The 13,114-nt window shown below is 55.3% G+C and overlaps 2 protein-coding genes across 2 annotated transcripts in view; one reads left to right on the top strand and one right to left on the bottom strand.

Annotated features, from left to right (window-relative positions):
• The first annotated feature begins 2,884 nt into the window (after positions 1–2,884).
• On the top strand, positions 2,885–10,193 carry LOC104291112 (ectonucleoside triphosphate diphosphohydrolase 8-like). The gene is made up of 9 exons (XM_009890310.1): positions 2,885–3,010; positions 3,950–4,067; positions 4,619–4,769; positions 5,859–6,018; positions 6,856–7,089; positions 8,143–8,415; positions 8,925–9,035; positions 9,628–9,765; positions 10,011–10,193. Exons 1-9 carry the CDS (start codon positions 2,885–2,887, stop codon positions 10,191–10,193), a joined length of 1,494 nt encoding a protein of 497 aa, XP_009888612.1.
• Positions 10,194–12,409: 2,216 nt separating this feature from the next.
• LOC104291111 (ectonucleoside triphosphate diphosphohydrolase 8-like) overlaps positions 12,410–13,114 on the bottom strand; it is a 6,005-nt gene continuing 5,300 nt past the window's right edge. Inside the window, exons 8-9 of the mRNA XM_009890309.1 lie at positions 12,958–13,095; positions 12,410–12,619 (exon numbers count right to left, since the gene is read on the bottom strand). Of these exons, the coding sequence (XP_009888611.1) occupies positions 12,410–12,619; positions 12,958–13,095 (348 nt within the window). The remainder of the gene's footprint in view (positions 12,620–12,957; positions 13,096–13,114) is intronic.

Raw genomic sequence — 13,114 nt, 5'->3', positions numbered from 1 at the left:
TCCTGTGCTCTGCTCAGTGGTGTCCACAGGGTGCTCTCACCAGCTTTTCCACTATCTCCAACCTTCTGGGGCTGTGCCCATCTCAGGAGCAGGGCTTAGTCTGGTCCAGCCATCCTTGCTAGGACAAGGTCCATGGAAGACGGGTGGCTGAGGGCTCTTGCAGCTCCAGAGCACCAGGGCTGCTCCAAGGGCCCCCTGGAGTGAACACAGCTCCTTGAGGGACCAGATACTTGAGGTGGGGCCACAGACCATGGGTGGGACCATGGGGCCATCTACACCTGCATGAGTGTGTTGTCCCACTCGCCACGTTCATGAGGGTTCCCATTGCTCAGAAGCTGCGGTGGTGGACCTGGAAGGATTGCAAAGCTTGCATGTGGCGTGTGGCTCCAGCTGCACCCCAAATCCCTACTGGCACAAGCTCCAGGCTGGATACAGACCTGGGGCACTCCTGTCCATCCCTTCTCTTGGCAGTCCAGGAGATCCTGCCAGGCATCGTGGCTGGTTGCTGCTGTGTCAGCTTAGTCCCAGCAAGGTCTGTCCTTCACTGCCCTTGTGCTCAAGTGGACCAGGGCCATTCCCAGCTGAGCTTGCCCCAGGTTGGTGGCAGCAGGTTTGCCAAAGGGCTGAGCCTGGCAGAGACCTACATTCCTGGGAATGGAGACAGAAACAGCTGCTCAGACAGTCCTGCTGCCTGGGATGAGCGGATGCAGTCACTGCAAGCCAAGGGAAATCACAGCTCCCTCCCAGCTGGGAAATCATTATCTGTCCTTCTGGCTTGAGAGGCAATTAAGATATTATCACGTAACCTCTGGAACTATTTCTTTACTACAGAAGCATGAGGAAAAGTAAAATGAAGAGTTGCTCAGCCTTGGTTTGGAGGGAGGAGCCAGAGGGTTTGGTCAGCTCTTGGTGCACACAGCCACCGTGCAGTGCCACATGTCCAGGAGGGACCAGGGCCAGTTGGTGCCTCTCTGTCCTGAGTGGGGACAAGTCCCTCTTGCTCAGGACAGCCCTGGCCCAGCGGCTGTGCAGTCAGCAGGGGGTTTCCAGACCTGGGAAGGTAGTGGACAGTGATTCACCCCCTTCTAGCAATGCCATGCGAGTTCAAAGATTATGTGTTGTGTGGAGGAGGGAATGCAGGAGTGGTGGCACCCTCTGGGCTCCAGGCATCCACCCCACCAGTGCACGAGACACTGCAAAGGAGATGGCCATGGGAAGAGGGACAGGCCTGGAGGTCTGAGCCCCGGCCGGCAGCAGGGTACGGGGCGGGCATCCAGCTCAGTGCAAGCTGCAGATAGATGTGAGCTGAGACAGAGAGCCCCAGGGACCGCTGCACCCCCGATTTCACAGGGTGGTACTTTCCGTGCACACAGCAGGACCTCTGAAACCACCGTCCCTCTGGCCGCAGGGAAAGGTGCTCTGGGAAGGTCACATGCAATGAGGGCTCCCCAGCACGCATTTCCCTTCTGGCATCGCTGTGTTTGACTCAGCTGAGATAAGGCAGCTGGAAACTGAATCTTTCCATTGAGATTGCCCTTGTGATAGCCCTGGTTTTATTGTAAGAGAGAGAGAGCAGGTGCCTGTGTCCACCAGCCCACCAGCCCTCCCTGCCCCCAGGCAGAGGTGCTGGGGTCTGTGGTGGGGGTGGGATGCCCTGCCTGCGCCGCTGAGCCTCCAGCATGTGCCTGGAGCCATGGGAGGCTGCTGGCACAGCTCAGGGCTACGAGTCCTGAGACCTCCCCACTCCCCTGGCTCTCCTCAGGGTCCCCATGTGTGCAAGGATCCCCACCCCAGGAGCAGCTCGAAGCTGGGTCACACATGGGGGAGAGGTGACTGAAGTCCCAGCTGGGCCATGAAGACGTCTTGTCCCTCTTGGTCTTTCCTGTTTCCTCTGGCAAAGCTCAGCAAGTGTTGCTGAGATCCACCCAGAAAGGCCATCCTCCTCCTCCTCTGTGATTGTTCTTCTCAGTGTAATAAGACTTATTATCAAGGCATCTACCACTCTGTGTGTGATTTCAGGGCATTGGATACTGGAAAGATCACTCTCGCCTCTTATAGACCTTGTAGAGACATATTAAGACCTGTGAGAGCAAAGAGAGAACAGCAATGTGTGTGCAAGCGCACAAAGAAGCAGGGAGACAAGGGTTAAAAGGGGAGGTGTGTGCTAGTTGCTACAGGCTCCTATGTCTGATGTCATTCAAATGAGGAGGAGGAACTAACTGGCTGAAGATAAGGTGTCAGGAAGATGTCATAAATACACCTCTAAGACAAATAAGAGAACTGATTTTCCAGAGCTTTTCCCAAGGCTTATGAGGTCTGAGATAAAATAATGGGGAAAAGATTTTCACGCAGTATCCACTTCCAAAGGATATAAGGCAAGTTCCAGCCAGATTTGGTGCTGGCAGTGGAGGAACCCAGAGCCACAGCAAGGACTCACGAGCCAGCTCTGAGTGATCCCACCTGGGCACACAGGTCTGGGTGCACAGGTCTGGGAGTGCCAGCAGGTGAGCTGACCTTACTTATGTCTTGTGAAATAAATTACCTGCCCCTTCTGCAATATCTCACTTGGAGGTTTTCTACCTTCCTCTCTTCGGTGCAGTGTTTCTTTTGCTCCTCCTGGACCTGATACTTCCCGGTAGTGCTGAGTTGAGTGGGTGTGGGAACCGTTGCAATTCCATCACGGCTGTGCCAGGCTGCTGGGCAACCAGCCCCATTTTCCTCTGATTATTCACCAGGGTTTCTGAGTTACGCAGCTTGAGCCAGTGTCAGCCTGGGGGCAGCTTTTGGAGCTGATCTCCTTGCAGCTCTCACATATGAGTGTTGTTCCCAGCTGGCTGTGTCCAACCACCTTTCTCCTGGGTTTGGGTTTGCAGGAGCCTTCACCATGATGTTTGCTAACAAGAAGCACTTCACCATTGCCATAGTCGGGGCGCTGGTCGCACTCTCCATCATTGCCCTTGTTCTCAGCCTGGTGAAGGTTGAAGATGTCACCCTACCACCCACGGTCAAGGTGAGCCCACAAAAAGGTCCCTGAGCACCACTGCAGAGATCAGTCAGCTTGGGCAGGTGCTCAGAGACAATGGCTTATCTTTGGGGTTAGGAGGTAAAGGGTGGTTCGGTAAGACCTGCCTTGTAGTAGCTGGGGGGATGTTTTCTTCCCAACTCAAGATGCAGGCAGAAGAGATACAGCCTGGCCACCTCGAAGTTGGGGAAGGAAGCCTTCTCTGAAACTAGCCACTAGCATTTGATGTATTTTGAGATTACCTTGGGGCAGATGGGTAGGTCAAAGCCCTGCCCCACTCCCTCTGCCCTCCCAGGGCACCGCACGGCAGGGTGATGCACCCCCATGTGGCCTTTGTTCCTGCCAGCTCCCACCAGCCTGTCCTACCCCGCTCACACAACAGCACAAGCACCGTGGCTCCTCCCTGTCCCTCCCCTGCAGTTTGGCATCCCACCCTGGCTGCTGGAAGAGGGTTGGCACAGTTTTAGGGTGATGTGGAGAGGTATGTGGTTGGGTGCTCCTGGACTGGGGCTGGCGTGGCCTTGCCAGTCTCTGCGCAGGCTGGGTGCAGCCATGGGGTGGCAGGGAGCACTGGAGATGGGAGAGTTGCTGGCCTTGATGTGGGGCCAGTGTAGACACAAAAGGTATGTAACCAAGAAAGAAAACAAAAAAGCATAAGGAAGCAACCAAGAAAATGTTTATGTGAGCTGGCATGGCTGCACAGACGTCAGCAGAGGGAATGAAAAAGTTCCTCAGTTGCCGTAAGAAACATCCATGCTGAGGTAATGCACTATTACTGCTCTGCTCTGTCATGGTGCTGAGAGCTGTGCCTTAAAGAGATGGTTTTGGGGGCACCCTCTGGCCCCACAACCCTGGCAGGACCATGGTGGGGCCTGGGGCAGGCTGCTGCTCCTCTCGCCAGTGTGATGTCTTAGTTTTCCCTTCCAGTATGGAATGGTGTTTGATGCAGGCTCATCCCACACCTCTCTGTTTGTCTACGAGTGGGACTCAGACAAGGAAAACGAAACCGGTGTGGTCAGCCAGACCTTGTCCTGTGATGTCCAGGGTCAGTATCCCCCTGCCACGGGTTCAGTGCTGCCCTGTGTGTTCGTGTGGTGGGTGGGATGACCTGGCCCTTCCTCTTGTTGGCCTGCCCATGCTGGGGAGCTCTGTTCACTGGACTGTCACTGCTGGCACAGTGGAGAGCCTTGGCTGCAAGCAGAGTGGTCCCTGACTCCCTGCTGCCTTCACTCATGGTTGGAGGCTCCTTACCACCATGTAGCGCCCACACGCTTGGTGGGGCTGAAGCACCTTTGTGTTGCTCTGGATTTTCATTCCTCCACCTTGGACTGGCCCCAAGTTGCCCAAGCTACTGTCCTGGCTGGGAAAGGTCTCACCCATAAAGCTGAGAACACTGCTGAAAGCATGGGAGACGTGGGGATGCCATAGGAGGGGAACGTAAGTGTGGGTCAGTCAGATCTTGGGAGACTAGGGGACCCTGGAAAAGCACCTTTTGTGGCTAAGAGGTGACAGACCTCACTGCCCTGTGGCCTCTTGGTCCCACATCCCTGTCCCCAGACATTCCTGTCAGCCTGTCCCAGCCTGACTCTCTTCCAGGGGAAGGCATATCGAGCTATGCCAATGATCCGCCGAAAGCTGGTGATTCCCTAAGGGAGTGCCTGGATAAATCCCTGAAGGTTGTTCCTGCTGCAAAACAGAGAGATGTCCCAGCTTATCTCGGAGCAACGGCAGGCATGAGGCTACTCAGGTATGGCTGTGGGGTGCAGAGGTGGTGGAGCAGCGACTGAGCTGCAAGTAGCCACTGCCAGGACAGTGTCCTTGCATGGGACCAGGCTGCCAGGAGCTCCCAGCTCTCTTGTGCTGCCGTGACCAAGTGACTGGGGAGTGGGGTGAAGGCAGCCCAGTGGGGACGCACGGGTGCTGAGCTGTCTTGAGCGATGAGCCCTGGGGCAGAGAGGAGGCTCAGAGGTGTCTGTTGGCATCCTGGGATGCCACATCCCAGGATGGTGCTACATGCCCAGTTCCAAGCAAGAAATGCTTCTCAGAGCTCTTTGTTTGCTCTTCATTATTCCTTAAACACAAGGGAGTTGAGATGCCACCAGGGAGTGTGTCGTCTGCCCAGGTGGATAGGTGCTGGTGAGGGAGCAGAGCAGAGGTGGGAGGCCACTGGGTGCTGCGGGACCTGCCTTTACCTTTCTCCAGCTCATATTGGCTCTCTTAAAATGTCAACCTTCATTTCATGGTACTTGGTTTTATGGTTGCAGATATCTAGCATCATTTCTGTGCCCTGGCACTCTGAGTCTTTCCCTGGGAAGGAGCTGGGTCATAGCCTGCAGGTTGCTCGCTTCAGAGAGTGAGCACATTCCAGCAAGCCCTGAGATATCTTCTCCCACTCAGAGGTCTAAAACGAGTCTGGCACCTTCCCAAAAGACACACTCAAGCTCAGCAGCCAGCCCTGGCTTTGGTGCGGTCAGCGGGTGATGTTCAAACCTGGGTTTTGCAGCATAATCCCCTCTGGCCTCCAGCACTATGAAGATACTTAGGTAGGCAAAGGTGGCCTGGCAAACCTTTATGTGACTGGGATCAACCTGCACTGGAGGGAAGAGATTGCTATTCCTCCTAGATTTGTGATGCCAAGTCTCAGGCCACTGGGATTTACACTGTACCACCAGCTTTGACAGGTTACGTAGCAGGAGACACCATTTCTCACAAACTGCTTGTTGCAAAAAAAAAAAAGGAGTATGAGGAACTGGGAAAAAAAGAGAGTGTTTCCTTCTGTTTCCTCTGCAATATTGCTGTAGGTGGGTATGTGTCCTGACCTTTGAGTCCTTCTTAGGGAACAGAACAGCTCAGCGGCAGACCAAGTACTAGCTGAAGTTGCTAAAACCATGCAAGAGTACCCCGTGGCTTTCAAAGGGGCTCGAATCCTCACAGGAGAGGAAGAGGGGGCTTATGGCTGGATCACCATCAACTACCTGTTGGACTCCTTCACTAAGGTGGGAAAAAGGTGCTCCTTCTTTGCTAAGGCAGTTTTTCCGATTTTTCTTAAGTTATCCTAGCACAGAAGGAAAGGTCTGGGTTAACGGTGCTTGGGAATGATCTAGGGGAAGCAGCCAGTTATCCTCTGGCTTGCCCGCAGTGAAAGAGGGAGGAGAAATCAGGAATGAGGGTGTCCTTTTTAAGAGCTAAGGGCACACCTCCGCACCATGTGGACACAGGGTCTCTTGGGGACAGCGAGGTTGGCCGTGCAGCGCAGCTGGGACAGTTTGCTGCTGCCAGGCTTTGTCTCGCTGCCCTGGGAAGGTCCATCTCATCTCCATGTGGTGCTGTGAGGCCCCAGACTTGGTTCATCATACCAGTCTGAAGGAAGCTTCAACCAAACCTCTTTCCTGCCACCCTCTGTCCCAGCACTGCCACAGCTCAGAGCGCTGCTGGCACTGTTGGGCTCCAGTGCGGGCTGCGGCAGGATTTCTGTCTTTCACCTTGCACCAGCGCCTCTGCAGCCTGCTCTGCAGGAAAGGCAGCTCCTCCGAGCCAGGTCCCCACCAGCACTTTTGTCTGGGGACCGGTGACTCAGAGCCACATGAGCCCACAGCATGTTGGCACCTCTTCACCATCAGACAGTTCCACCTCTGTTTTTTCTAGCTCCGATAAATGGCCGGGCTGGTTGAGCAGGGAAGGCAGTGGGGCCTCACCTACCGAAATAACTGAATTGAATACCTTTTGAATTTAGTAACAAAACCTCGTTGACTTCAATAGGATGAGAATTTTGCTCAGGGCAAATAAGCCCAGCCATGTACTACTGCTCTTCCTCTCCTGTCTTGCCTTGGCAGTACTCCCCCAAAGCACACGCGTGGGTTCGTCCAGAAGCAGTCAACATTTTTGGGGCACTGGATCTCGGAGGAGCATCAACTCAGATCAGCTTTATGCCTGAAAGTTCAGTGATGAACTGGAATGAAGCCTCCAAGTTCACGCTGTATGGCTATAACTACAGCATCTACACACACAGCTACCTCTGCTACGGGCAGAATGAGATGCTGAAGCGACTGGCCAAGGAATTAATTGCGGTGAGAAGGGAACGGGGGGGGTAATTGGACTCTGCTCTCGTGATACCAACCAAAGACTTGTCAATGCATAAAATACGAACAGGCAATGCTCTTCCAGAGAGGCGTCAGCAGGGACTGAGAGGAGGTACAGACTCCTGGGAGCTCGGGTAGGCAGATGTGGAGAGGAGCATGGGAAATGTCAGAAGGGGCAGCTTGGGAGAGATCTTCTGGCTGTACATGGCTGCCTCGCACAGGGTGTAGAAAAGGCAGGACCAGGCTCTTCTCAGAGGTGCAAAGTGACAGGACAAGAAGCAACGGGCACAAGCTGGAACGGGCAAGTTTCCAACCAGATGCAAGGGGAAAGTTTTTCCCAATAAGAATGGACAAATATTGGAAAAGGACCCAGAAATGCTGTGGAGTCCCTGTCATTTGAGATATTAACTTGATGGGACAAGGCTCTGAGCAACCCGATCTGGCTGGTCATGCTTTAAGGAGGCCATTGTCACAGGGACCCTATAGCTCCCCCTGAACCTGAACTACTCTGTGACTGCACAGACCTGAGAAAAGTGAGCTAGAGATCTTTCTCAGGCCATTTTTTGGAAGGTTGGAGGGGAAGAGGGTCTTCATGGAGCTGCCCCTTGCCAGGAGAAGCAACCTTGGTGAGCCAGAAAGGTTTGCTCATGCTGCACAGCCAGGAAGGTCCCAGTTTGTGTCCCTGGCTGGGTCTGGAGCTGGAGCTAGAGACAGAGCTAGAGCTGGGGTGGAGAGGGCTTTGCATGCCCCAAATAATGATCCTGATGCCCAGGGGAGAGACACGCAGGGTCCCTGAGATTGGTCTGCCTCCGTGGGAGAGGGAATGAGGCAAAGCAGAATGAGCTTTAGTGTTGAGCTCAGGCTGGGACTGAGACAGCCAACAAGACCAGGACTAAACATTTGGAGGGTCTTTCCCTGCAGAGGAGGTGGGAGATGCCTGTGCCCGTGGCTCTGGGGGGAGCGCAGGGTGAACCCTGCTGCCCGGCATGTCCGCCGAGAGGGTGTGGAGGAGGCTGCAGCTTGAGATTTTGCTGTTCCCAGGAGTCGTCCTCCAGCACGAGAGTTGATCACCCTTGCTACCCAAAAGACTACAATGAAACCGTCTCACTGTCTTCCTTCTGCACCAGCCCCTGCACCAACAGGAGTGACCCGCGCCTGCCCCTCAGTGACAGGAACGTGACCCTGGAGGGCAGGAGCAATGCCAGTGGGTGCCTGGCTGCAGTTAAGAAGCTGTTCAACTTCTCGGCGTGTGGCCAGAGCCAGGACTGCACCTTCGATGGCATTTATCAGCCCCCAGTCAGTGGACAGTTCATTGTAAGGCAAATCTTGTCCTCCCACCTCCTGGGCAGAGCACATCCCCATTGCTGTGGTGTCCCTTTGTGCCCCATGGCACTGTCACCTCCCCACAGTGCAGCAGAATGGGGACAAGAAGCTCCCAAATTACCACTGCCCCGGGGCACATGAGAGATTGCTCCTGTCTGGTTTTCCTGCCAGCTCAACAAATGGGCCCATGTTAATCAAACAGGTGCCTAGTCGAAAACCACATTTTCAGTATTTTTACTGAAAAAAGGTGAAAAAAAAAAATATTTTTACTTCAGGCCAGGCTCTGCCTGTGCTGGATGTGCTGCTGTAGCCAGCAGGCACCTACACCCCTAGCCCGTCATCTCTGCTGGGACAAGGACAATGATGCCCTGGGACTATACACGGGTGGGACAAATCCAGTGAAGGACAAACCCTGCCTCCTGCTTCAAGGGAGACGGAGGCAGCCACCTGGGGGGGTTCCCCGCTATAACTCACCGGCGTTTCTGCCTCTTGCCTTTCAGGCCTTCTCTGCCTTTTACTATAACTTCAAGTTTCTCAACCTGACGGAGGGGCAGTCACTGGCCGCTGTCAGGGAGACCATTGAGCATTTCTGCACAAGAAGCTGGAAAGATGTACGTTCCCCACGATGGGAGGCTGTGGGGAAGCTTCACAAGCAAAGGGGTCCTGGGGTGGGGGAAGAGGAGTGGGAGCCAGGACCATCCTACATCCACCCTTGGGGGCCTTCCTTGCTCATGCAACATTGGGAAAGGGGCAGCTGGGGCAGGTGAAGGCAGCAAAATGTCCCCTCCAGCACAGGAGCTGGGGAGGGAAGTGGGTCTGTAGCACTGGAGGATGTTGAGAGGAGAGCCAGCTGCTGGCACCGTTCTGGAGACGAGTCAAAAGGGGATGGATAAAGCCAAGAGATGTGCTAGGACCACTGTGGGGCACAGAGCAGGGGCTCCTTGCAGGAGGAGGCTGAGATGAGAGAATCTGGGGCAGGATGAGGTCCAGTATGTCTTTCTGTTTCCATGTGGAGTGTAAATCCTCCTCAAAGGAGTTGCGCTGTGTGGACAGGTCCAAAATCCCTGCCTGCTCCAGAAGTCTTTTTCTCGATGCTGGTGACTGCGGAGCCATTGCCCCTTGTGCAGCAGTCAGGGCATTGTCCCTGCATGGAAATTGCCTGCAAATAACTTCTCTTCCTCCCTAAACATGTCCCCACCCCAGCTGTCTTCTAGCTACCCTGAAGAGAATCCTGAGCGATTGCCTAAATACTGCGCCAACGCCAACTACATCCTCACACTCCTCCTTGATGCCTACAAGTTCAACGAGACCAGCTGGAACAACATCTTCTTCCAGATGAAGGTAGGCAGCAAACCCAGCCTGCGGGCAGGAGTGAAGGCAGCACTGGGGAAACGAGCCAGCTTCTCGCATTGGGGTACTGGGAGAGCCACGGTCCAGAAAGCCCTGCCTGCCCCATGTCCCCACATGGGGCTGGGTGTGGGGCCAGCTACTGCACCCGGTTTGGGCCGTGCAGGAGTAGGGGGCCCTGCATCATCAGTGTGCTTTTTCTGCAGGGCTAATTCATCCTCCCCTCTCTCCTCGTGCAGGCGGGGAACGCCAACGTCGGCTGGACGCTGGGGTACATGCTGAACCTCACCAACATGATCCCGGCGGAGGCTCCAGCATGGGTGAAGGGGCACATTCCTTCCTTGTGGGCTGTGGCCATCACCTTCATCATCCTCACCCTCGCCTTGGGGCTTGCTGCCCTGCTGCTGCTCTTGTGGGTGTAGGAGCTGGGCTGCGTTTGGGAGCGTGGCAGGAGCACATCAGGGCTGGAGGGCCATCTGCAGTGCAGTGCCCTGCACCTCTGCCAGCAGCACTGGCAGCCTGAGGCTCGCTCAGTGATGCTGAGCACGTTAACCTCTACAGCACTGAAGAACCGAGGTCTGGCCTCCCATGGGACTGCCCCCACCATGCAGACAGGCACCATGTGAGGTTTCCAAAGGAGCTCTGCTCCCATGGACACCTGCTGGGATCAGCCTACGCACCAAAGGAACACCAGCCATGCCTATCTGTCTCCTAACACCTCTATGCCTGTTACAGATCTGGCCTCCATCCCACTAGCTGGCACGTGGGCCCATGGGGAGCCAGCCTGGCCACAGAAGAGCTCCCCGAGTGCCAGACTGTTTGTGCACGGCTGCAGGCACTCGGTGACAGGGTGCTTTGTAGGATGCTGCTTCTGACCACAGTTGCCAACAGCCAGGCAGGTCCCTGCCGGGTCTGACAGCATGAGGGCATGCAAGGCTCTGCAGCACCCCGGCTGGCTCTCCTGAGGGTGCATCATTTGGGATTCTCTGATGGTCTTCGGAGGCAGAAGGGAAACTGAGCACCCAAAGTCAGAAGCGTGGTCCATGCCTTCCCAGAGGGCCCATCTCATCTCATCTCATCTCATCTCATCTCATCTCATCTCATCTCATCTCATCTCATCTCATCTCATCTCATCTCATCTCATCTCATCTTTCTTTTCTTCTGGGATAAAGGGATTAATGTTCCTTCCTGGAGACCAGACCGTCCCACCAGCAGAAGGCCTGGATGCTGTGGGTGTCAGGCTGAGGCTCCAGCAGGCCCTGACCCTGCACATGAGGCTGAGCTGGGTCCTGCTCACGACTGAGCCCTTGCCTTTGCCTTTGGTTCTGCTCATTCATTATCTGCCCTGCGGATGATTCATCTTGTTATTTGCGTCCCAGCAGCAAGGAGCTGACCTTTGGTGTCTCTGAAGAAATGCAGGTGCCTCACAGCTCTCGTCATCCAAATAAACATTGTAAAAGGCAGTGAATGGGGAAATGCCTGTTGCTTTGCTCCTGAACTTTTATGATTTTATTGTTTCCATCTCCCAGGTAAGGGCTGGTGATGATGATGGTGACTCAGGGGAGGGTCAACATTGCTCGGTGCTACGGGAGATGCCCCTGGAGACCTCACAGCATCTGCCAGACCTCGGAGGGGAGCCAGCAGGGCACGGGACAGGCTTTTTCCTCCTAAGAGCTGGGGCGTCTCACCTCACCCGTCCACTGGCTGCCAGTGGGACTCCCCAAAAATGTGAAGGGGTCCCCCAGGAGCTGCCCCTGACACGTCCCAGCAGCATTTCCAAATTGCCCCGTGTGCTGGAAATGGAGGGTGAGAAGTCTGCCTGGCACAGACATGGAGTGCAGTCAGACCAGGGAGGAACCTTGTGGAGAAGAGCAAGGGGCTGCTGCCACCCCCACCTCACAGGGCTTCCCAGTCCTGGGCAGAGCCCGAGTCCTGTCTATCAGGCCAGCTCCCCCCATAGCCACTGCCCCTCTGGCTGGCATAGAGTAGAGTAGAGTAGAACAGTTTCAGTTGGACCTACCATGATCATCTAGTCCAACTGCCTGATCACTTCAGGGCTGACCGAAAGTTAAAGCATGCTGAGGGCACTGTCCAAATGCCTCTTAAACCCTTCCAGGCTTGGAGCATCAACCACCTCTGTAGGAAGCTGGTTCCAGTGTTTGACCACCCTCTTGGTGGGCATGGGTGATGCAGGCTTTTGTCCTGGGATGGGGCAGGACCCATCTGCCCCACATGAGGTATCTGCAGCAGGCTGTATCCAGCCCCGTGATGATCCCATTGCTGCCAGAGACCCCTTTTCTCTTCGCTGACCCACTGGTCCCACCATCTCCAGCCACCCCACATCACTGTGGTCCCCACACCCGCAGGACTGAGCCTCTGTCCCACATGACCATCCCTTCCCTCCTAAAGCATCTCCAACCAGCAGCGAAGGGAAAGGAAAATCAGACAGCACACACAGCTACAGGGAGGGTTTTTTAAAGCCTCTTCCAGATCCTGCTCACCAGGCCAGGACACCGGTGCCCCACATTGCAAGTCCACAGCTCCTGGACACGTGCAGGTGATTCCCCAGTCTGCAGCTCCTCACATGAGCACAGCAGAAGGACTCCAGAGGCTTTGGCAGCCTCTGGAGCCAGCGCTGCTAGAGACTCTCATAACCAAAGGAGTTTTTCTGGAGGCATATGACTGTGAGCAGGCAAAAGATGAGGATGAGCATGACGGCCAGTAAAACTGTGGCTGCTATCCAGTTGCTCCTCTGGAGCCCTATGACTCTCTGGGGAGTCTCCGAGGGAATCATGTTGGTGAGATTGAGCATGTAGCCCAGCGTCCAGCCCACATCCATGTTAGTGACCTGTCCAGATAGAGAAGGAAGGGGGATGTGAAAGGCTGCAAAGTACCATGCGAGCGAAGACCCAGCACGCCCAGATCCTGCTCCACAGCCACCATATCTGTGCATGCCTTGGGCTGCAGATACCCTGCTAGTGAGACAAGCTGGGGAAGAGCATAAATGGCTCATGCCAGATGTCCCAGCAGGTGCCTGTGAGCATAACTCAAGAGCTGCCCCAGGCAGGGGCAGTAGACCGTGCTGCCCCATTATCGCTCAGGCAGGGCAGCAGCAGGGGCAGGGTGGGCATCAGCCATTTCACGGCACAAAGCGTGGGTCCTGGGCACGGCTGGGCACTTTCCTACCTGACGGATGAAGTGGATGTTAAGCCACGTCGTGTGGTTGAATTTGTAGCCTTGCAGGAGAAGGGTGAGGGTGTAGGAGCTGGCTGCACAGGCGTCACGGAGCTGGGTCCGGTTCATGGCGGGGAACTCCTTCTGCACCTGCAGAGGTGGAAGAGCG

Source organism: Charadrius vociferus, unplaced genomic scaffold (assembly GCF_000708025.1).
Source record: "Charadrius vociferus isolate BGI_N301 unplaced genomic scaffold, ASM70802v2 scaffold398, whole genome shotgun sequence".
Classification (NCBI taxonomy): Eukaryota; Metazoa; Chordata; class Aves; order Charadriiformes; family Charadriidae; genus Charadrius; species Charadrius vociferus.
Note: the sequence above shows the minus strand (reverse complement) of the source record. Positions and strands in the feature narration are given on the sequence as shown.